Source organism: Lycorma delicatula, chromosome 9, assembly GCF_047948215.1.
Source record: "Lycorma delicatula isolate Av1 chromosome 9, ASM4794821v1, whole genome shotgun sequence".
NCBI classification, from domain to species: domain Eukaryota; kingdom Metazoa; phylum Arthropoda; class Insecta; order Hemiptera; family Fulgoridae; genus Lycorma; species Lycorma delicatula.
Window position 1 is genome coordinate 16,496,309 of NC_134463.1, and position 25,646 is coordinate 16,521,954.

General features: G+C 28.2%; 2 protein-coding genes across 6 annotated transcripts in view; one reads left to right on the plus strand and one right to left on the minus strand.

Annotated features, from left to right (window-relative positions):
• LOC142329700 (uncharacterized) overlaps nucleotides 1-14,777 on the minus strand; it is a 119,310-nt gene extending 104,533 nt beyond the window's left edge. For both annotated transcript variants that reach the window (XR_012757568.1, XM_075374405.1), the window contains exons 1-3: nucleotides 14,531-14,777; nucleotides 7,937-8,040; nucleotides 1,948-2,071 (exon numbers count right to left, since the gene is read on the minus strand). Coding sequence is in view for 1 of the 2 variants with exons in the window: in XM_075374405.1 (XP_075230520.1) it covers nucleotides 1,948-2,071; nucleotides 7,937-8,040; nucleotides 14,531-14,539 (237 nt within the window). In the remaining variant the exon portion in view is untranslated. The remainder of the gene's footprint in view (nucleotides 1-1,947; nucleotides 2,072-7,936; nucleotides 8,041-14,530) is intronic.
• A 175-nt stretch (nucleotides 14,778-14,952) lies between these two features.
• Nucleotides 14,953-25,646, plus strand: part of LOC142330072 (uncharacterized) — a 48,228-nt gene continuing 37,534 nt past the window's right edge. For 3 of the 4 annotated variants that reach the window (XM_075375119.1, XM_075375117.1, XM_075375121.1), the window contains exons 1-2: nucleotides 14,953-15,091; nucleotides 25,505-25,639. In XM_075375119.1, the coding sequence (XP_075231234.1) occupies nucleotides 25,527-25,639 (113 nt within the window). In that variant the 5' untranslated portion in view covers nucleotides 14,953-15,091; nucleotides 25,505-25,526. Of the gene's footprint in view, nucleotides 15,092-17,226; nucleotides 17,313-25,504; nucleotides 25,640-25,646 lie in introns of all 4 variants that reach the window. The other variant, XM_075375118.1, reaches the window with a different exon arrangement.

The window sequence follows — 25,646 nt, forward strand, 5'->3', positions numbered from 1 at the left end:
AAACATATGTTTATGCTTATGTATGTGTCACAGTACTTTATCCGTATATCTCTCAGGATTGACTGGATAATCTTCAAATTTGGCTCAAATATTTCTATATATGAGGGCATTGATCATATTAATTTTTTTTACAATACAGTGGGACGGATATCGTGAAAAAACAAATTTTGATTTTTTTCAGAATCATTTTAAAGGTAACTTTATACGAGAAAATTTGTTACTTATAATGCATATATAATTTTTTTTTTAATTTTTCAATAAATCAATTCCCTCTCAAAACTGAAATTATGTTTTTTGTTCTTTTCTATCTGTATTTCTTTTCTCTTCCTTTGGATTTAAATATATTTCAAAAAACCTTTAAAAGTTTATACTTCATTATATAGAGCTATTTAAAAATATGTACAATTATTTTAAAATTATAGACCCCAGACCTAAAAAGCAGGTCAAAACTTTTAACAAAAGTTTAAATTTAACAAAACTTTTTTTGTTAAATTTATTCCTCATCTCTAAAAATATATATATATATATATATTGTAGTAGTGATTCACTAAGCCTTTGGTTTCATTTTTTATTGCCTCTGCATCTTTTAATGATCTCATGATTTAGATTATAAGAGAAATAGGAGGCTTATAATATAAGATTCATAATTACTAATCAGTTTTAGTTTTTCAAAGCAGTCAGATTAGAGGACAGTCTAAACAATCCCACAAATATTTACCAGCTCTCCAAGCTACTGCATCCCTGGTTTTCAGAATCGCTGGGTTGCTGCTATAAATCTGATGAACAACTAATCTGGTTGTTATGATATCTACCTGGGATACCGCTACGAAAGAAAGAATAGACTCAGGACTTATAGTATTATGGTGTAGCCTGAATTCATCCCAGATAAAATCTTTTTTACTGGATAAACAAACTGTTTGGAAAATTCGTTGAGCAGTTTCAAGTTTATTGCTTTTAAAGTGACATGTTTTCTACAGTAGCAGAAATTTTATTACTGTATTATTATTATTACGTCCAATTAATGTTATTATTTCAATGATAATCATTGATAAATTATACAATTTATATGTAATACAAAATTTACAATCTTTTTTAAAAATGTTCATTATCATTGATTTGACTAGGCATTTTCTACCACATGTTCAATGAAAAAAATGTGCTTGAAATGTACAAGCTCACATCATTTTCTACAACCAATATAATTCCCCACTGAGCTGATTATAATTATTTGAATGTTCAATTAATAAATACTTAAACATATATATATATATATATATATATATATATATATATATATATATATATCTAATGATGTTTGTAAGGACTGAAAAGTAAATATTTCCAATTGGGAAGGCAAATGCTTACATAAAATAATAAATTATTTTTAATTATACTTGATTTAATAATTACCAAAAAGCAGCTGTATGTCTGGGATATCTCTCTTGAAATTAGGAGAAAAATTGCTTTGAATTATTTGGCCAAGCTCTTGTAGGTTGCAATTGAGCTTGCTGATGTTATTGTTAATTCAGGTTTGATTGCAAACTATAATAAAAATTATTTTATCCAACTTATTAAAATAGCCCATTGGGCTAGTCTAGTGGTTAACTCGTTGCAAATCAGTTGTTTAACAGCTGATTTTTGAAGTCGAAGGTTCAGATCTTGAAAAGTTAGTTGCTTTTATAGGATTTCAATACTAGACAGTGGATATCGGTATATTTTGGTGGTTGGAGTTCAATTAATCACACATCTCAAGAAAGGTCGGCTGAATCTATAGAAGACTAAAACTCATTTAAATGTCATACATATCATTCTCATCTCATTGGGCCATGGAAGGGTTGCTTACTATTCACTAATTGAACAAGTTGTAACATACACATTAAAAAATAAATAAATTATTAAAATAATTTGAATAACTTTGTCAACTGCAATTTTCGTTATCATACTTACTTTTGGTTTATTCTTTATTACTTTTTTGATTCTATAACATTTTTTTGGTGGAAATGTAAAGCTAGTACATTTAATTTCTTCTTTTACATTTTCTACTTGTTTTCTGTAAATTGTTTTATCTTTCCTATAAAAGAAGAATATTTAAAATATTATATTCAAAAAAATAGTGTAAATTACTAAACAAACTTACCTTTAAAGTAATCTTTCAAGCAACTAAAAATAAAGATCGCATCTTTTTCTGAATAGTCTGAGGCAATAGGATGTAAGGTATTTTTTCTTAGAAAGAGGGTTTCCTGTTATTTATTAACACATTTGTATGGTACGCACAAAATTCATGATCTCTTTATACAACCTTTAATTTTTTCATTTTAATTTACATTTTACGCTTGTATAACTTGTTACCTTTTCTTTCTCATTCATTTCAACAAGTTACTTAACTAACTTATTGTGTAATTATTATCTCCATTGATCTGTTGAACAAAAACATTGTTTTTTCTGAAATATAGTTAAAATCCATAATCAGACTGTATATAAAACAAATGTCACTGGAAACACAAAGTAAAACCAAAGGTAGATAAAAATATTAAAAGAATTTTAATAATAAAAGTTCATATGAAATAGAAAAAAGAATTTAATAAAATATTTCAGAAATAATTAGACAAGAGGGAATTAGAAAGAAATATTTCTGCAATAATAACAGTTAACTTGTATGACAAAAACAAAAATCATTAGAGAAATTTAAAATGGTTTGATTTATAAAATTAGAAAAGGATTAAATTCACATGAATTGCATAAGTGGCAATTTTTTTTGTTTAAAGAAATCATTTTAGAAAATATTTATAACATACATTCCCTGAGAATGTTTTTTAGCAGAAATTTCCCTTTACATTTTATTAAAAAAAGGCCCACTTTGAAATATCATATGTACATATGAAGGAAGTCATGAGTAGAGTTAAGTAATTTATAAAATTATATTATTATTTTTTCTATTCATATATTTTAAATTAGTTTTTAGAATCTTTATTCTCTTACACCTAATTTGCTACGGTGACATATAGTGATAACTGTTGAAAGAAAAATGTTTCTGATCAATTCATGAATTGCCATAGGATATTAGTAGCCTTTAAATTTCATTTTACTGATTTATGTAATGAAACGATACAACCTAGTCTTCAGGATAAAAAAAAAACAAATCACTATACATAGAATACAATCATCAAACTAAATACTACTGAAATGTATAAACTAAACTGTTATGATTACTCAATATTGTATTCATTACTCAAACTGGGAGGTACTTGTAAACAAATAAATGGTGATCACATAAAAGCCCTCCACAGGATCATATACTCAACATTTGCTCATTATATTTTTTTATCAAACATAGCTCGTTGGTATGATTATACAATAAATAATTAAAATATAAAACGCACTTACCAACAAATGACCAACAAATACCATTTGTTGGTAAGTGCGTTTTATATTTTAATTATTTATTGAATAAAATTGTTTTGTTATGTTTCTTGAATCCACTTTAGCTTTTCACCCAAACTATAATTTTTCAGAGAAGAAATAAATATCTCTGTTATCTAAGTTTCAGTAGCATAAAATCGTTGTCAGAAACCAGAGAATTGAGCTCTGAAGAAAACATCTTTACACTTCACACAACTTATAATGAAATTTGAAATTAGCAACAGACTCTTAAGAAATGTATAATGAAACCAGTTTAGGATAATATGATATGAGTATAAGCAATAAAATGCTAATTTCTTAAGTAAATTCCATTGATGATCCTGTCAGTAATTTGAGTCAAGTCAAGGAATAGCCCCAGATGTTTTTGCTATTATATAATGAAATACACATACTTTGTCAACAAAGGCACCCATTGTTGATTTTTTTGATATCAATTAGGCATAAGTTTTTGGCCACATAATAAATTGTGTACCTGTGTCTCGTATCACTTTAGAGAAAGAATACAAACGTAAGATACTGTAAGTTTTAATGTAGTTAGTTGAACCTATTTTCATTTCTTTAATACTCAACATAAATTATATTCTGAAAAAGCATGATACATAGATTTGTTAACATTTTTAAGTAATAGAAAGAACTCTTTAAATGCAGCTCAGAAAATTTCAGACAATCCTAGACACTACTCTTAAATGTTTTCATAGCCTTCATTTATAAATCCATCAAACATTTTTATTTTCATATCTGAGCAAAGTGAGGAAAAATTTATTGCACTGACTGGTGTGATATTAAGTATTTAATCTCTGAATGCATTATAAAAAAGGTTAACAATGTTTAACAAAAGGTTAGTTGAATCAATTGGCATTGTAAGTACATGATTACAAAAGCAAATTGAGAGACTCATTTTGAAAAGTCTTGAACAATTTGATTCTACTTAATAGAATTCTACGTTGCTTAGATTTTTTTGTAACCTGTATTGCTTCGTATAAAAGTTACTTTAAGATATGTACTGAGCGAGTAAAATTAAAAAATTAATCGATTTGAACAAAAACTGTGTTAATAATTTGTATTAAATATAAAAACCTTTACCAATCTATTAAAGACACAGTAATTTATAAATTTAACTCTCACTATTTTTAGAAGATTTAATTTTTTGTGTAAGCTTGAAAGTTTTCCTTGAGAATATGGTACAGAATTTATGTTTGTTGTAAAAAATGCCATGTTTCTCTCCAGGATTTGGAAAATTGAAAAACAACTATTTTTTTTTTAATTTCCCAACCACACAAATCTCTGCAAACTAGGGATTGAGGCTCATATTATTTACAGTTGTGGTAGCACCCTTAACTGATGAAAATTTAACAAATATTGTTCAGTTATTTGTTTAAAGCATTAAAAGGAGAAGATAACTTAGCTGCAGAGTTTCATATTCATCTGTTGCATACTTTGAATTCATTGAAATTGAAATTTGTTACAAAGTTACAGAAGATAAAACTATGTTTTATGTACTGAGAATTTTCAGAGAATGTCAAGAGATTGCCATTCATGGTGGGACTAAATTCTCTGAAATGCAATTACTGCACAAAGAAAGATAATTTAAAATTAAATATTGTACTATTAAATCTATCTGTTGTGATTTATTCACATTCATAAGACAACAAGAATAGAATTTTTCCTAGTTAAAATACATGATCAAGTGTTTGTAGAGTAGTAGCATCATGTTTTCATAATTTTTTCAGTGGAACTATTATAATAGACACACATTCTCAGAGTGTTACAAGCATGATAGCTAAATTGAATGAAGTTGAATCATTTTCACGTATAAAGTTTGATTATCTGTAAAGGAAAACTTAATTTAATGATATTTCAAACTAATTCAAAATTTATTTTAATATATATATATTTTTGTATTTTATTAGTTAAGTATCATTTTGTTTAGGATTTGATGTACAAAAATACACTGTTGATAAACTATTGTTATTGTTACAAAATTATTATTCTTTAACCTTTAACCATTCTTCAAGGTTGTGACAAATTTAACAGCTGCACTATATTTCATTTGTTTAACTGATTACTTCAGTAACAACCACCTATTGTATATGCAAAGTTGTACTACACTGTGTAAAAATATAATTTGGCAAAATGTTTAGAGTATCAGAGACACCATCAGAAAACAACTACTACGCGTATTTGAAGTTGTCAAAATTCAGTCAGGCATTTACTATTAATGCAGGATATATAAATAATACATTTAAAAAAATAATTTTATATTTTGCCTTTAATAATTAATTATCTTTAGACTCTTGTTGATCTTAGTAACCATTATTCATATTGATCTTTCTCTGTGGAATGTCTTTTGCTTTCTGTGTAGCCAAATTAGGTCCAGCTCTATCTTACCTTTTGTCCATTCAACTGTTTCATGTATTTTTATGGGTTAGTGTACCAGTTTCTTATTTATAGAGTTTCATGAAGTTATCTTATGTCCATTAATACTGGAATAATCAGCTAGACATAAGATCTACTAGTCTTATATTAATATAAACATAAGGGAAATACTAATGTAATATTAAATAAATTGAGGGATTATACATGACAGGAAAAATATTACTTTATGGGATAATAATTTACAACCTCTCATAAATAATGAACCTGTAAAGTCAAAAAAATTGATGAGCTGTTGGGTTGAGTATTTTTTATGTCATGAGTATACACTTAAGTTACATTTAAGAAAATAAAGATTTCTACGAACAAAAAAAATTAGTTTAAGGATGTATAAATAGTATGAATTTAAATGAAAATAAACATTTTTTTTAAAGATTTATAAGATAAACTATCAAGATCATCATCATTGTTGCAGGATTAATTATTTGTTTCTGTCAGATTGTTGGAAAATGTTCATTCTTTGTTTATTAAGCAAGGATTGTAAGTGTTCATTATATCTTTGAAGCTGCAGAATACAAGATTGTTTGATCTGAAGTAGAACATAACATTATGCAGTCAGAGGAGACCAGTTTATATATTCAAGGAGCATTGGTGTTTGTTTGATGATCATGTTCTGTAATTGTTATTGATCTGTTGTATTTTCTTTAGAAAGATATGTATAAGTAATGAATTAACATCTTTTTTTAATGACACGAATTGTTATTTTAAAAAGCATTATCTCATTTTCTTTTAATGTGTTTTAATCAATCGCTTTTGATTTCTTCTTCTGAAGGTTGTCTATTTATTTAATAACCTCATTTACTATACAGGTGTAAAAACAGTTCTTGGTTTAAAAATGATTTAATATTTCTTAACTCTGACTTAAAGTAATGGATTACAAATAAAATAAAAGAGTAATTTACAGTTATTCCCTACAAGTGTTCAATGTGAGCACTTTTCATCAGATGGTATATATACATACTCTAACCAGCATGAAGTAATCGAAGCAACAGTTGCTTCAATTCTGTGTCTCAAATTAGGTAGATCATTTAGTATTGGAAGAAATTAGACAAGATCATTTACAAAACCTCAAAGGAAAAAATCATATGAGGTCAGATTGAGTGACCTTATAGTACTGCAAACAAGCTCTGTCATTGAGTCCATGCTGACTGATCAAGCAGTTGGGGAAACGTTATGAACATTATTTATATTAACTTTTCCATTAAAATGAGATATTTATTCATCACTGAACACAATACAATTAAGATAATTGTCATCTTCATGCTGCAACTTTTTGATTACAAAGTCGGCATGCACAGCATAGACAATAAACTTCAAAGTCTGTAACAGCTGTAAATGATAAGGTCAAGATATGTAAGAGTTTCCATAAAACAATATACAGTCATTGCTGGCATTGCTCTATTGCAGCTGGCCTTCTTAAGAGATTTTTTAGGGCTTCACAGGAGAGCCTCCCGATACATTTCATATTTTCTTCAGACTCCCTCAGTCATTCCATACTTTTCCCTTTACACCCTCATTCAGTTATTTTTTGTTACAAATGTTATTGTCACTCAAAAGATTACAAGTAAGCATTCTATCAATGCACATTGACCTGTAATTACAGATTCGCATTTAGCAAATGGCAAAACATAGAAGACTTTCTGTTCAGGAATCACCACTTTTGCTAGTGATACTGTCAAGAGGAAAGATAGGAAATTAATCTACAGCCATGCATACAACTAAAACTGTCCTTTTTTCTCTTTGATTATAGCCTTAAATCAACACATACACTTCATCCAAGAAATACTATAACAATTTAAAACCCTGGTATTCTTTTTTGTACATCCTTTATTCAAGTTATCACTTTCAACAGTCTTAGCTAACTGGTCTACTTACCTTTTTTTAGTTTTTGTTCTAATCCTTAGCTGGTTTGGGAACTAAATCAGAAACTGTAAAACCTCAGATAGTAATTGTAAATCAGGTAATTGCAGGTCAACAAAAGTGTAGGCACAAGTTGCTAAAAGTGAGTTACTAAATGAACATGCTTCTTATCAAAATAACTGTTTAGATTAATTTTTAAAATAAAAGTTAAGTAAATACATACCATACATAACTTGAACAGATCCCTTGCCGTTTGCTCACAATACTTTCTGTATTCCTTAAAAATATTATTATTGTCACTGATAACAGTGCAGTTTTTTGCATTACCTGTTCAAAAAATGTAGATATTTTGTAAGTTTACAGTACTTGTAATTAATTTTCCATAAATATTTGATATATTTTATATAAAATTCCACTCATGTGTACAACTAAGTTAAATACTTTTTCTACATCACTGATGAGGTTATTTCAGTATTGTGTTGTAATTTAATATACTATTAAAAAAAAAGCATAATTTTTCTGTACATAAATTTTAAAACAAAAATCATGTGCTGATTTTTTAACCTACACAAAAAAGGATATTTTCAGTTCAACCTTTGTTTTTGTAATTCTGTATTAAGTTTCTTTCATTTAACATCACTGGGCAGTTTTTAAAACAATTGTTTTAACAAAAAATTACATGTCATGTAAGGTTATTTGAAGTTATTTCTTATTTTTTGTTGTCATTAGTTAATATTGAGTTGTTGCAGTGTAAAAATCCAATATTTAGCATAAGTTCTACTATATATTCAAAGTTTTTTTATGTCTAACTTTAAGAGAATTAGTTTGAAAACTTGGAATAAAAAAGTAATAAATAAACACATATTCCCACATTTCAAACAACCTTTTCTCTTGCTTTGTAGTAGTTGCCTAATGTTACTTCTTTGTATTCTGTTTTTAATTCATTTTCTGTTTGATTATAATTTATTTTAAAATTTTATTACTCTTGTTTTCGGTACATAAGTATCCTCATAGGTACTTAATGGTTATACGGGAGCCCTTTACATGTAGTGCTGTATAAAAATATAAAATTAAAATTTGTGAATTACCGAATTCTGAGCAGCAAGCAGTGCAATTCCAAATATAAAATAAAGAAATGGGAATTACCAAATTATGTTAATCAGACAAGCTTAGCGAGCATAGGTTACTTTTGGTTTGTTTATGTTGATATAATCTGGTGGGTATATCGTGATATTATATTACACAACTTGTGTGAAACATAGAAGGAGACAAATGGTTAGAAGAGACACTAGTGAAATAACTCAAGAAGGAGGATGCAATGCAACAATATGGAGCCCAGACACAAATGAAAGTGGGAAAAAGGATGGAGATCACAACACTATGACGATAGAAGAAATATTAGCTATCCTTGGTGAAATGTTTGAAGTAATTGATGGACTACAAAAAGCATTACTCGAAACAACAGATACAAAAAAATAAATTAAAGAAAGTATGTAGTCGCTGGTTAATATAATTAAGATCTGAAGGGAGTTGCCTGGTTGGGGGTATTAAGTAAGCCGACAATGAAGGATAATGGTGCATCAACCTCAGCTGTCGAAGCAGCCACACAAACCTTGTCAGGGAAGCACGAAATGAAGAATATACTTACCATAGAACTCATGGATAAAGAGATAATCAAAGCAGTGGGATATGAGTGGCCAATGGACGTGATGAAAAAAGTGGAGCGAGTTGCTGACACAATGAACATCAAAGCGGATATATGCAAGTTTGTTGATATATGTACAAATAACTCTGGGGAAAACCAACTGGAATCATGCCAGGAGACATTACCGAAGATAGAATCAGGCTCCTGGGAAAAGAGGAATCAGAGGATCTGGACAGAAGATATTCACAGTACTATGACTCCACAGCCAGTAAAGAAATGATAATGAAAGTAATACTCGGATCTTTAAAAAATCTAAAGAAGGAAACGAAGATGCCAGTTTTTGTACTGCTGGAAGGCAATATGGGAATACAGGTGGAAAAAATGGTGCTATATATGTTTGGACGAGAAAGGACAGGAGTTAAAGTTGTGGGATAAACAACACCAATTAAGAGACGAGGCAAGTCTCAAACAAACAACGTTCACGTAATGAAGGAAAGTGGAACGGTTGTAGTTCATGCCAGTGGTCAATCTTACATCAACCTAGTAAGGAAAGTAATGGATAAACTGGCAGATGAAGAGATAGGGGAGGTGCTAACTCTAAAACAAGGAAGAGGAGGAGAGCTCTGCATAAGAGTGAGGGGAGCAGAAAATGCTGCTGCCCTGAAAACAACCCTCTGAAGGAAAGCAGAAGACTTAAAGGTAGACCTAAGAACGAGGGATAGTCAATGAGCGGTAATACACCTTCAAGACATAGAAGATGAAACAACAGAATCAGAGATTTCTGAAGCATTGAGGCAAACAGTAGGCTCGGATGAAGACTTCAAGATAACTTCGGTTTGACCAGCATATGTAAAAACAAAGAATGCGACAGTAATTACTACCTATGGTGCAGTTAGGAAAATAATCGCAAAAAGAATAACAATAGGATGAATACAATGCAGAGCTCATATGCGCGACCCAGAAGACATGTTTTAGATGCTGGGGGTCTGGTCACAGATCCTCAACAAGTAAGGGGCCTGACCGTACAGCCATATGTTTTAACTGTGGTCTAGAAGGACACCATAAGGCCCAATGCACTAGTAAGAAGAAGTGTACTGTATGTGGCTCATTGGAACACAGGCTTAAAGAATGCTCCAACCGGTGATGAAATTTCTTCAGATAAATGCAAATAGAAGCAGATGTTCACTGGACATCTGCTGGGAGACACCAATTAATAGATCTACAGACGTAGTACTATTGTCAAAACCGCCTGTAACAGACACACCAGGAACAGGGTGGATGTTGGGCAATGCAGCAACAGCAGTAATAGGACTGCGACCGGGCATTCCATTTGTGACTAGCGGAGGAGGAGATGGTTTTGTATGGGCAAATTTTGGAGAACTGACAGTCTTCTCCTGCTATTGTTCGGCAAACACTGGGACAGAAGCATTTTTGACTTTCCTGGATGGATTGTTCCTGGAGGTCTGCAGGCACCATGGTGAAAATATTGTAGTTGCTGGAGACTTCAATGCAAAGATTTTGCGGGGACTATCACCTTTTGTGGGCTTCACCTTCGCGACAGGATCGCTACAATGGGACTAGTTTATATAAACGAACAGGCAGTGACATTCATGAGGGGGAGCTCGGCATCGACAATAGACTTAACATTTGTGACAGAAAGACATGTGAACGAATATACAGACTGGAAAGTATTAGAAGAGAAGTCGCTTTCGGACCACCTAATCATAGAATTTGAGACTTATTCCCCTGTGGGAATTTTAAAAAGACTGACAGGAAAATAGTTTCCAAGAGCGGCTGTGTACGCTTTGGAGAAAATATTCAAGTGAGATTAGTTCACCCGATGTCGCCAGAAGGACTGGTAATAACGATACAGGAAGAGTGTGAGGAATCTGGAGTATTTGTGAAATGCTCTTCGTCCAGACATGCGTATTGGTGGAATGATGAGATAGCACGTCTACGACGGGATGCATGGGCGGCCATAAGGGCCTAATAAAGAGCAAATAGAAGATCTCAGCAAGATATACAGTCTCCAGTTCGAAGACGCTAAGTTGTCGTGAGAGCAAGTTACACGAGCTATTAAAGAGCCAAAAAGGAGATGTTGGAAAGAATTGTGTGATGAGGTGGATCAGGACCCATCATCAGATAGTGGCTGGAAAATTTGGGAGGAGGACACCAGCCCTCATTGAAAGACAGGCTCAAGAACCAGTGGACAATCTCTTCCCCACAGACGATGATCCCATACAGGAAGAAACAGTGATGACGGATCCAGTCCCTTTTACCACTGCTGACTTATTACTAGCATCCGCCAAATTAAGGACAAAGGAAGGCCCGGGTCCTGATGGTATTTCAACAGAAATTCAACAGGAATTTAATATATTTTTTCAGAATTAAAAAATATTTTTTTTATTTAATGAGATATTCTTCACTTGTACATTTTTGTGTATATTCTAAACAAATGAACTTTCAACATTTGTAATTCACATAGACCATCTTCTCTCTTCATATTTGGTTGACATATGTGGCATATTTAGTGTTTTCTTGGCTTATTTTTTAATATTGCTCTCTGATGTAGATTTTTACAGAAGGTAGTTAATTCAACTAGAAATAATTTAACAATAATATGTAGAACATTGTTATTGTACAGCATTTTGCCTTCAAAGTTAAAGTGAGACTGTAAGGTAACTGTGATAAATCTTCAAGTTGCTAATGAGTACGTGAAGACGCTTAATGATAAGATAATAATAATTAATTATTCTGTAGAAGACAAAAAATGGCTATGTGCATGTTTGATGGTTGAAAGTGTAATCTGGATAGTTTTTGTTAATCACATCAACTCCTTTATTATGCTGTAATGCAGATCAGCAACTCATCTGGTACCATTTTTTTTTTTTTTTTAAATCAGTTAATTAAAATCAATACAAAAGTAAAACATTAAGTAATGAAATAAAAATAAAACTTAGGGTTTTTAAAAATTATAGTAAATTAAAATTAAAAACTGATAAAAATAAATATTCTAATAATACAATATAAAATTATAAGATATAATAAATATTATTAAACATAAATATTAAAATATTTATTTTTCAACAACCAGTAAAAATTACTGAAAATTCCAAATTTGTAAACTTTTTTATTAAGTAAAATCTCCATGTAAACATGATTTGTGTTTGGTATAGTTAATGGAACTGCATTCTAATTTTTTATTAAGAAAGTATTATAAATCAATAGACAATATACTTTTTCATTACATATAAGCATATATAGTATAATTACATGTATTAATTATTACCCAACAATTAAGCTCAAGCTTATGGCTTTTTCCACAATAAGCAATGATCTACTGAATGACGAAAAATCCTTTGAGAGTTTACAAAAATAAACAATAGGCAGTTTTTCATAAATTTGATTGACATAAGCAGTAATATTATAAAATGCTAGCTTGACAGTCTCTCGGTTTCTTTTCTTAAAAAAATTGTTCTGCTCCTTAGGGAATAGTAAATTCCCCTTATCTCAAACATTAAAACATTAAGCTTTTTGAGTAAATATTGAAGTAAAGATCTTACGCAAAGAATTCAATAGGACAACTAACATCCCTGTAATTCCAGTAATTGCTTGAATGACCTTTTTTTTAAAATCATTTTCATGTGTAACGTATGACCGCAGCCACAACACTTTTTCCTTAAACTTAATAACATTTGAATATTCAAAATATAATTAACTGAAGCTAATGGGGAGGTTGTAATAAAATTCATATGGTATAAAGTTTATTCCAAGAGACTTATCACTTTTGCAAATGGAGAGCAACAAGTTAAGTTCATTTAAAGAAATCTCATGATCTACCTCACCACAAAGCCCCGGGAAAGAATCAGTGATAATTGTAAGAGGAAATTGTTCTCATAGAACTTTCTGTTTTTCTTTTCCTTTTAAATTTGTTTACTTGCTTATTTCATGTTTGTCTAATTATCAGTTTTAAGTGTAGCCAAATCCTTTAATACTTTATTTAAATTGTAATCAAGACGTCTTCTATGTCATCAGTAACAACGAGGTTGGATTGCTGAATGGTGTGCAATCCCAAGTTCTAGTGTTGTGATATTACCTTGATAATCAAAAACCTATACCATATATTACAGGCTGTCAGTGTACAAAACACTACTGACAAAAACAACATTATTAGAAAATGCCTAAGCAGTTTGTTGTTTATGTAAAAGTACATTTTTAATTGTAGTAATATTCATCCATTGAAAGAAGCTAATAGAAGAAATAAACTTTAATTATATGTGTTCTTATTATATATAGTTATTTATTTTTAATTAGTAGAAAGTATTTATTTTTAATGACTATCATTCTGATATTAAAGTATTCTTTTTATTGTTCAAAGCAAATCTATTAAAGTTATTTTATGTCAATGAATAATAATAATTCTTAATAATAAACAATTACAATGCAGTTTTTGTTAACTGTACCATAAACAGGTTATGTTTAACTGTAGAGTTTTTACCTATTAAAAAATTTCACAAATTTTTAATTTGTACTTCTTGTTTAAAAATATTTTAAAATAAAAAATAATAATAATAATCATTCACTCATTATAAATATCTTAAAATAAACAAATGCAATTATATTTTAGTGATTCTAAAACTAAAGATATGGTAGAAGAAAGAAGCTATTATTGAATAGATGCATACAAATCTGAAATGAAAATTCCTATTTATAAATCATAAATATTGCTTTTGACTTAAAATATTTTTTCCATAATTAAAGAAAAAAGGGATTATCTTCAGATATTTAAATAAAAGAACACTGTTTAACTGTTATAAAATTCTGTAAACATCAATAAATTTAATTAATTTTCAAAAACTGGTTTTATGTTCCTAAGTAATTTCATTATAAAAATGGATACACATATTGCATCAATTTTCAATTTGAAGTTTAAATATAATTTTTCTTATAGAAAAAAAGAAAAAAGATAGCATTGAAAGGAACTTATTAACTCAGTTTCATTTATTTACAGTAGATCCTAATTCAAATATCCAACAGTTATTCTTTATCTGTCTGTGAAAAGAAATTTTAACAATTTTGCCTAAATAAAAATTATTTTAATTTTTACATTATTTAAAATTATTTTTATGTTTTATTAAAATTATTATTATTATTGTTTTTAATTCAACTTACATTTGTCATGATGAAATGTTAACAGATGATTGTCACATAAAATATGTAAAAGTGTTTTGTAATAAAATTATGCTAGTTTCACAATTGTTCACATACATCAGTGTTACTAAACACTTTTAACAATATTCAGTAAATAAGTGTAATTCAGTCTATAATTTTGAAAAACTTTCAGTGTACACTAATAGAATGATTTGGAACACATAAATACGTTTATCTTTTATTGCATTTATCTAACATCAATACTGTAATTCAGAATAAAATTCATTTTTTCTAATAAATAGAACTATAAATTTTTTTATTTTTTTCTTTAGGATTGTTTTCATTTATGATTAGATAGAATTTCAGGACGTACTGATTAGATAGTTACATCCTTCTGTTGTTACAACTTCATTTAAATTAATGTTACTCATCAATTTCTTGATTAATATTTTTGTAACTTTTGGACCTTGTTCTGTTGTATGTTATTGTAATTATCAGAAGAACACCGTTAATGGAAACTGCATTCTAATTCTAATTTTTAAATATCTCATTAAATCATAAATTATTGATGTAAAACATTAGGTGAGTTATTTTAGATTTACTTTCTGTTTAATATATATATATATATATATACATATATATATATATACATATATATATATATATATATATATATATATATATATATACATATATATATATATACATATATATATATATATATATATATATACATATATATATATATACATATATATATATATATAACTTTGTAATTTTTTCAGTAGGATTCATTTAGTCTATATATTTGTACTGCATAATTCATCATTTACGAATCCAAAATAATACATATATTGTTCCGTAAGGTTACTAACATTAAAAACTCAATATAAATGACCTGCATAATGTTTTGCTCTTTCTTAAGTGGAAACATAAATACAAAAATACTATTTGTATGTTGCATTATGTATACAAAAAGTTGGACCCAAACATACTACTGTAATCTAATAAATAGCAAGCAAATTGCACCCTAGTAGCAGAATATAATTATTTATAAAAATACAATTTCATTTGTGTGCTGCTATTATGTTAAAATTATGTGTTGTGTTAAAACTGCTACTGATGTAGATCTCTGCTTTGTTAAAACATTTGAATATAGATATTTTAGTTTAAAAAGATACTTTGAAAACTAAAAACATAAATGTTTGTTTTTAAACATTTACTTTTTAAATGATAATAGTCAAACGTACCTCTCCTCTATGTATCACATTTTTTCAAGTATATTTTTCATCTGAAATGTCTGTATTATGTGATTTGATGCAGTAGAGATCTCTGTAACTCCACTCATGGAGAGAAAATGCTAAAAAAAAAAAATAAGCAGTAAGTATATGAAAATTTATTTTTGTAAATAATGAATCCTATGTAGCATGTTTGAATGTATAATTTAGTTATAGGATTGCAGTTGTAATGTTATATTTGATTAATATAAATCCTTATGAAAAACTGAAGTTAATATTAAAATATGTAAATAAATAAAATTATTTATAATAATTATTTTATTCATAACTTTCAGTTAAGATTATTTTTAAAGTTCTGTATTATTTTCTTTTCACAAACTAGTTTTCTTAATGTTATATTTTTATTCTTTAGGTAATTCATTTACTTTATGCATGCACTGCATGCCCAATTAGTACGTTTTACAAGTAGTACCTGATTACATTTTTATACATTTAAAAATGTTATTTTATTTTAGTTTTATGAACTTAGGTATAATCAAAAGAGAAAATAATTTAAAAATAATACTTTGCATTAGTTATAAAATACAGGGAAACTCGGAAACTCAGAATTTTCACCACCATGCTTAATGTATAGTATATTCTAATTCTGGCCCAGTACTACATCTGATGTTTTGTCAGTTCATTAGTAGAAAAAAATATAAGTATTAATAGCATCCTTAACAGCATATTGATACTAAATCAGGAGCTTCTTCACTTAAATGTAGAAGTAGAAGCAACACTATTTTTTTTAACTCCACAAAATGATTATATAAACAGTAGTGTGCAAATTAATCCGAATACAGATGTTATTTAATAAGAAGTAACTCTATAAAAAAAAAATCATAATTGCATAATTTGTGAATAACTAGTAATTAATTTCTCCTTTATTCTTAATCACTTATGTAGTTGATTTGGCATTGATTCAACAAGCGCTCTATACAATTTTTTTTTTTTATTTCTTCATCATGAAACCATATCGATATTACTGTTTTTATGAGGTCAATCTTTCTGGTACAATTAATTTTTTAGAGCCATTTCGAGACCCACCCAGGCCATGGGATCACTTTAACATATGGTTCTTCAAAAAAGTTTTCCACTTTTTTCCTGTCGAACACTCCATTGTCTTATAGGAATTTTTTTTAAAGTTGTTTCATAACCCTTTTCTTCAGAATCTTTATATATTCATCACTTTTCAATATGCCACTTACTGGAAGTAATAAACAAGGACCTTCAAATGTAATACAACCCCAAAACAATTTTTTCTGAGGATGTCTAACTGTTTGTTGGTTATGAGCCTGTGGTGTATTCCATATGTGTAACATATGGAACTCTTTGCTCCTGAACATAAAAAATGTGACTTGTCAGAAAACATAACATTTTTCCGTTAACTTTGTTCTAGTTAGCATGTACTTTGGCCCATAACAGCCTTTTTTTTTACAGATTGTTGGTGTTTTAAACTGCTTTTTTGCTGGCCAGTGACTTTTTTTGTACAGCTGCAAGAAGTTGGCATCTAACAATTGTCAGATGTAAGTCTTTTCGCTGACTGCTAATTTTCTATTTAAATCCACAGCAGATAATTTTGGATCAAGTTTACTTTTTCTCACTAATAACCGATCCTGGGTTGAAGTAGTTTTTCTTTTATGGCCAAATTTGCCTTTACTTCGAGGTGAAAAGGAACCAGTTTCTGTAAATTGTTTAAAAAAGCATTTGCTGTCCGTAGTCCAACACCAGCCTTAGAAACTATTTGTTGTTGTGTCATATGGTACACTCAGAAAGAGAAAAAAATTTCAAATGCTTTCTTGAAGTTATGTCCATTATATATTCAAGATATACAGATCAAAAAATACAAAAATATGATTTTGTAATAAAACTTTTACAGAATACAATTTATAACATGAAAATTGCAAAATAACCTCACATTACACAGAAAACTTAAAGAATGGGTGTGATCAAGCAGTATAGCGACAAGATAGAAATAAACAAAAAAATTCCCTATATTTGGATTATTTGCATACTTCTGTAGATGCATCTTAACATCACTTGCGCTCTAATTAGAAGAAATTTCATCATTGACACTATAGTATTCATATCACATAAATAAAGGTAGCTTTAAAATTACTATCAGTTTCATTATCATCAATAGTAGAATTAGATTTCAGGATTTTTCCATTGCTAACTGCAATTCATTGTTGTTAATATTCCTTAGTGATTAGTGATCATTATGGTTGTCATTTGGAAAAAGTAACTAGTTAAAATAGAGATAATAAAAATAATATTACCGAGCATTATAGTGGCCAAAGATTTTGACTCAAAGATTGATGCAAGAAAATGTTTTAGCACAACAGCTCTCCTCCTACTTATTAATATAGGTTAATCAAATATTATACAAAATAATAACATTTGACAATATTTTATTTCATAAAACCTGTATGAAAAAGCAACAAAACAAACCATGTGCATCTGTCAAAATCAGAAGTTACAGTAGTTTTTGTAGTAATATGGGATAATATTGGATTTTATATCAATATTACTAACATGTAGTAAATTGAAGGAAAGGTGGGTTCAATATTCAGGCTTCTTTGTAATATCTCATGAATTATTACTTCGGTGATAGTTTGTATTTTGAGCTATCATGTGTTTTAAACAAAGCAAAAATTGTTTCAAATTGCAGTCTACCATGCTTGAAAAAAATGAAACCCATTTTTCTGATGTAGAATATTATGGAAACTCCTGGTGTAACATATTTAATGACATCATAGAATTACTGTACTATCCATACAATATTTTATATTTTAAAATGTTTAACTTAATTGGAATAAATGCTTTTAAGCAACCTTTAAAAATTTACAAAGAATTCCAGTAGTTTTTTGTTTTTTTAACATAGAACAAAATTACACTTGCGATGTTAAATATTTTGATTTTTTCTGATTCTATCTTGAAACTGTCTACTTATTTTTTTTTAAGCCAAGAATGTTTTACTGTTGATTAACATTCAGAAAGAATCAAGAAAAAATATATCCTATACAGCAAATCAACCTTACTTAAGAAAGAAGGATGGGTAAAGCAAAATTACATATTGGCCTTCCACATAGCATCAAAATGAAAAACAATTTTGAAGAATCACAACTTCAATGCTATCTTGATTACATTTATAAAATTGACATCTGACGACATTAATGCTGAAGATAAACTAAACCTCTCAAAAGAACAGGGATTCATAAATTGATCTGTATAGACAATAATTACAATTTAGAATATGTTGGATAAACTAAAAGAAAGATTGAAACTAGAATAAAAGAGCATTTCACTCATTATAAATGTGGAAAACCAGAAACAATTGGCTAAGAAAATTTAGAAACTGGACTGAAAATTAGTTTATATTATAGAAATTTAAAAAATTGCCTATAATAAACAAGAATTGTTATTATATATTAATAAATAGAAACAGTAGAAAAACTTGCTGAAAAAATAAGTTTGAAAATATCATACGAAAAAACTAAAATTATGGTCAGGGATCCACTATGCATTAATCATGTAAACAGAAACAAAGTGGAACTAGTGGGAAAATTTAAATACTTAGGAGATACCATAACACATAACATCAATGAGAAAATAAACTGACAAGAAAGAACTGAGAAACTTAAAAAATCATTAATAACTACCCAAAACATATATAATAAAAAATGCCTGTCTATAAAAACAAAAATCAGACATTACCAAACAGTAATTCTTTCAGAAATACAATATACCAGCGAGACTCTCTTCGGACCATACAAAATTGGAGAAGTAGAAAGGATTGAAAAGATAGAAAGGAAGATAGGCAGAAAATGCATAAACAAGAAAAACATAGTAGGAGGACAGTGGAGAATAATCCCAAATGAAGAAGTATATAAAATAATAACCCCACTAACAAATTTTTTCAGGTAAAAGCATTTCATTCTTGGGGCACTTACTTAGAGTAGAAAACAGCAGACTTGCAAACCAAATAATTTACTTATACTGGGAAAGAACAACAAAACCGAAATGGATAAAGGAAGTCCGAAAAGATATGGAAGATTTGAGAATCTCCAAAGAAGATCTAATCACAAAATCTGGAAGATATGACAAACTAATTAAGACTAATATGATAACATTTGAACCTAAAATCAAAAAGAAATCCAATAGGGTGTATTCAGACGAGGACAGGCACCAAAGATCAGAATGCCTCAAAAAGATGTGGGCAATAAGAAAAGAAGCAAGAATAAAACAACTCACATGGTTTGGAAATAAGAAGAACTGATTACAAAATGGACTGGCCCAGAAATTGAACTAAAGTTATCCAATGAGGTCATAAAAGCAAAAAAAAAAAAAAACCAAGAATTGAATAGTTGTAAAACTTACTTTATCAGTAATGAGGCAGAAACTTCTTTGTTGAGTAGCATGGGTTTTGATATCTAATAATCTTTTAAAAATTAAAAATTTATTAAAAAATATGTTTTTAAGTGAGTTATCATAGTTGCGATTGGGTTTAGGCCTTTAGTTACCAGAAGGAGATAATAATAACATAATTTAATGATAATTTATAATAATAGTTTAATCATTATCATTTTTTAAATTAATTTATTATTATTAAATACAATTTTTTTTTAATATATCTGTATACATACTATTTCCTTATTATCTTCTGATGAGAATTAACAGTCAAAATTCCAATCTATTTTTATAACTAAATAATTGTCTTTTTGGTGATAGTCTTTGAATGTTTTCTTGTTTATTAATTATTTCAAAAACTTTGATATTGATATCCCTTTATAATATTGATTTATACCTTTTATCTTTTAAAATATTTTATTAAAAATTACATGATTCCCATAAAAGAAAATTTAAAAGATGATGAATCAGTGTAAATACACTGATTCATCCACTGATATCCACTATGCTAACCAGTATAGTGGTTAGCATACTGGTTTCTTGATCAGCTTCAGCTGGTACAGATTGGTTTTTTCAAGTGTGACAGTTTTTCACCAGTTCTTTCACCCATCTCTTCTTTCAAATTAAAATATATCTAGAAGTTAGTTCAAGACTGTAACATAGTTAAAATCTTCCTTTTTTTTAAGTCTGAAAATCAGATGTAAGCAGTACTACTGTAAGTCTAATTTCACGTAATCACATTGTTTAAAAAATACTGGCTTACAATTTCATATTTGTACATAAGAAAGTTTAATTTAGATATATAATGTTCACTGTATTTAGTGTTAACCAAAGAATAACTGGATTTTTTATTAGTATTTTGAAAAAATATTTAATTTTATTTCCATAACCTTATATAATTCTATGCAACAAAATCTTACTAGTAGCTATTTTTAAATGATTAATTAGATCTTTAATTTATTATGTACTGTTGGAGTGTTTTTATTTTTATTATTTTTGCAGATGATTAAGTTTTGAAAAACACTTTAAAAAATATTTTAAAAGTCATTTGAATAATGTAATCTGTAACTTAATTACTAGGAAGTATTGCCTTATATTAAATGTGGTTTATTAAATTCAGTTGTTGAACATATGAAATAAAATAACACAATTTGTGAGTCAGCAGATTTGATTTTAGCGGGAATTAAACAAAAGAATTAGCAGCATTTGGGTTCTATTTATGAATATTTTTAGGATATTAACTTTGTAAAAATTTTAAGTCCACATATATATGTATGTATATATATATATAATTTTGTAAATGTTACACTAGTTACATAATACATTCTAGAACATTTTTTTTATCAGGGGTGACTAAAATGAAATTCACCACTGCTCATAACTCTCTAATGAAATAAATATGGCATAAAAGTATATTTAATTTGGTACAAATACTTACATTTATTTTTCCATGTAGTCATCATTTACAGCTACACATTTCTATAAATGATGAACAAGTTTTCTCATTACATCAATGAAGAATGACAGTCAACAGTCAATAAAGAATGAGGAGAAGCAGTCTTTCCTTGATCCACACCCTCTGCGAACTTAAATTCATCATCCATGGTGAAACGAATGCTCTTAACATCCCTCTTTATTGTGGAAAGAAGTGAAAATTACTGAGTACCAAATCTGGTGAATATGGAGGATGTGGAATAGGTTTAAATTTCAATTTCACAAGAGCCTAGTGATTGCATGTGGTGATGTCTCTGGCCAAGTATTGTTTTCTTGCAGAATTATCAGTTTGAACCCAACACACATCTTCTGAGGTGTTTTAATGTGTGTATATATATATATATATATTTATTTTTTTTTAAAGTGAATTTTAATACTCATATTCCTCTATATTTTTATACAAATATAGATAAATAACTTGATCCACGAAGAACAGAATAAAATTAAAGTAGTTAGGATGACATTTGCCTTATTTCATTATATATACACAAAAGTACTTTCAAAATTTTCTCACATCTTCAGTTGATGCAATCTTTTAATTGATCACTAAAATTACACATTATAAATACACAACATTAACAGAATAAAATTTTGATAAATACAATAAAACAAAATTTGTTAAAACTTTGGATATAAACTTTAAAATCAATTCAAATCAAAATGGAATTAAAATTAAAAGAATATTTCCTTTTAAATTTAAGATTTAAAATCAAAATTAAAAGTTAAAAATTAAAATTAAAGTTAAAAGTTAAAAACTCCATTTATAAAAATATGTTGTCAAATAATAAAAATATTAATTAAAAGTTAAAATGATAAATATGTTAAAAAAGAATGAATATGTATATGTGGTTTGGCTAGCCAATATTATATTACTGTGTAGGATTTTAAATAGATTAAACTAAAAAAATTAATTTAACGACATATTTTTATATATGGAATTTTTAACTTTAATTTTAATTTAAAATTTTGATTTTAAATCATAAATTTGAAAGGAAAAAAATTTTTAATTCAATTTCACTTTGATTTGAATTGATTTTTATACCCTAAGTTTTAACAAATTTTGTTTTATTGTATTTATTAAGATCTTATTTTGTTAATGTTTGTATTTATTATTTGTAATTTTTCATGAACAGTTAATAGATTGGATCAATTGAAAATGTGAGAAAAGTGTGAAAGTGCTTTTGTGTGTATATAATGATATAAGGTAATAAGTGTCATCCTACCTAATTTAATTTTATTCTGTTCTTGATGGATCAAGTTATATATATATACATGCACACATATAGCACATAATATAAGCCCACTGGGTTGTTCTAGTGGTGAATTCATCATCACAAATCAGCTGATTTTGAAGTCAAAAGTTCTAAGGTTCAAATCCCAGTAAAGGCAATTGCTTTAATATGGATTTGATTACTAGATCTTAGATACCGGAGTTCTTTGGTGGTTGGGTTTCAATTAACTACACATCTCAGGAATGGTTGACCTGAGACTATGCAGGACTACACTTAATTTACATTCATACATATCATCCTCATTCATCCTCTGAAGTAATAACTTAATGGTGGTTCCAGAGGCTAAACAGAAAAGAAAAGCACATAATATACAATTTACATAGTTTTCAGGTAGTCAGTCAGATAAATGTGTTTGGAATCCCAGAACATTGGCAAAAGAATTTGTTTTTGCAGAAGATTATGTTTTTAATTTTTTTTATTGTGGTGAACAATAATACCAATATTACATGATCTTTTTTTTAACCTCCAGGATCATACCATTAGGTATTGCTTTAGAGGATAAGATGAATGATTTGTAGTGTGTGTGAAAATGCTATGCCTGACTGGGATTCGAACCTGGGACCTCCGGATGGAAGGCCGAGATGCTACCACTCGCACCATGAAAGCTAGCTCAGTATTACATGATCTGCCATATTTATTCTGACTTGTAATGATGCACCCAAGTTTTTCCTGTTGTCACACACAATATTTAAAAAGAAGTCAACTCCCTTGTCAGAATAAAGTTGAGAAACTGTGTTCAACATTCCTTTTATTATTGTTTTTTTTTCTGTGAATTTGTATGGCAGACTCTGTATAGATTTTATTTTGTGCAATAATGCGTCCTTGTTCTTTCAACATGCCTATCTGGCTGGCAATGCATTGTGTGATAAGCCATTTTGAATCATTTCATCCAGCTCCTTTTGATGGTTCTCATCAGTCATGAAAAATGGTCAATACTGCAAGATTCATCCTCAATATTCCTTTTACCAGGTTCTGATGCACAAAATTTTATATCCACCTGCTCACAGTACTTTGATCAAGTTTTACCGCTATAAACAGCTTTTAGACAATGATGAATGTCACTACGGTGTGCTTTTCCACTGTTAAAAATTCAGTCACCAATAATGTTTAAGATGTGTTAACAAAGCTGACATAATTGATTACATAATAATAGTGGCTGACAGAAAATGAGAGGGCATGGATCAGCAGGTTTTAGCATGTTACTTGTATGAGAATGAAGTTATAAGATAGCAGTACCCACCACTGTTGTGTAGGTGTACAAATGTTTGCACAACAAAATGTTGTGTAACATTTTGTTCTTCCATTACCTTCCAATGTACATTTCATTCCAGCCCCCTCATTTAATTTAATGCATATCTTTTTTCCCTGCAAAGGAAAGCAAATTGCTCACCAGTTCAAAAGTTTGGAAATTAACCATTTTCTGAGCGTTATACCAATATTATCAGAAGCACGCAGTATTCTGTGTGTATTATTCATTGTTAATTATTATTCTAATTAACTATCTAACAATAGGTAGATATATTTATTACTCTAATTAATCATTCATAAGTTATTAATAATAATTAAACATTTTTAAATGCTTATTTGATTTATTTGTATTTTTAAATATGTATACATAATTTATAATTTAATTTCAGTTTTATATAATCATGATTAAATTTTACTTAACTCTGCTTTATCTTTGTTGAAAAATGTCTGTTTTATAAAATTATGCCCTACTTATTTGAAATGTATTTAAAATGTATACTTAATTCTGTTTATCATTTCTGTCTGTTAAGTTTGTAATCTTCAAAGTTTGGTTTTATTTATTACAGCATTTTATCATAATGTTTTATTTTTTGTTGGGAAAATTATTTATAGAAGTTCATTAGCATTATGCTTATTCATATTATTATTGTTATAGATACTGATGTATTGATGTGATGTATTGTACAAGTCTATACTTTACTTTTTTTTAAGGAAATGATAATTTCACCTAACACTTCATACTAATACAGACTTTCCTTTGATGTCCTATTATGTGGTATCATGTGTCTTCTACTAAATAAAAAACTATTGTTAGATAATATTCATCTTTTTCTAAAGTACATATAAATCTATGAACCAAGGATAACTTTAAAAAGTGTTTATATTTTTAGAGATATTCCCAGTTAATTGTTATTCAAATTTTTCTATCATTTATCTGGCATTGGTTTGAATTTGGTCAATTATGAGTACACTAATGGATATTTCTTTTACTATATTTTCAGAGTTACTGGTTTTTATACCCTGTATGCATTTTAAATAGATCTGTAAATTGTATTTCAATAACTTAACTTTATAATATATGTTTTTTTATAAATGAAAACATTTAATAATGATAGTTGTTATATATGATTTGTGATGTTTTACTTATGTCCACAGTCATAAGTATTTTATAAACTAGGATAACTATTGTTTTTAAATTTAAAGAAAAATCTTTATTTGATTTTTACTACTAATTATTAATTTTACCGTTGTATTCATTATATTTTCTTTTTTAGATCAGTTATTGCATTCAGCAGTATGTTACGCTACATTCATATTTTTTTATTCATTACAACTATATTATTCTTAAGATGCAAATGTCTATTGGGTAAAGAATCAAAAGATCATGGAATTTGTTCTGCATTGATACCGTAAGTA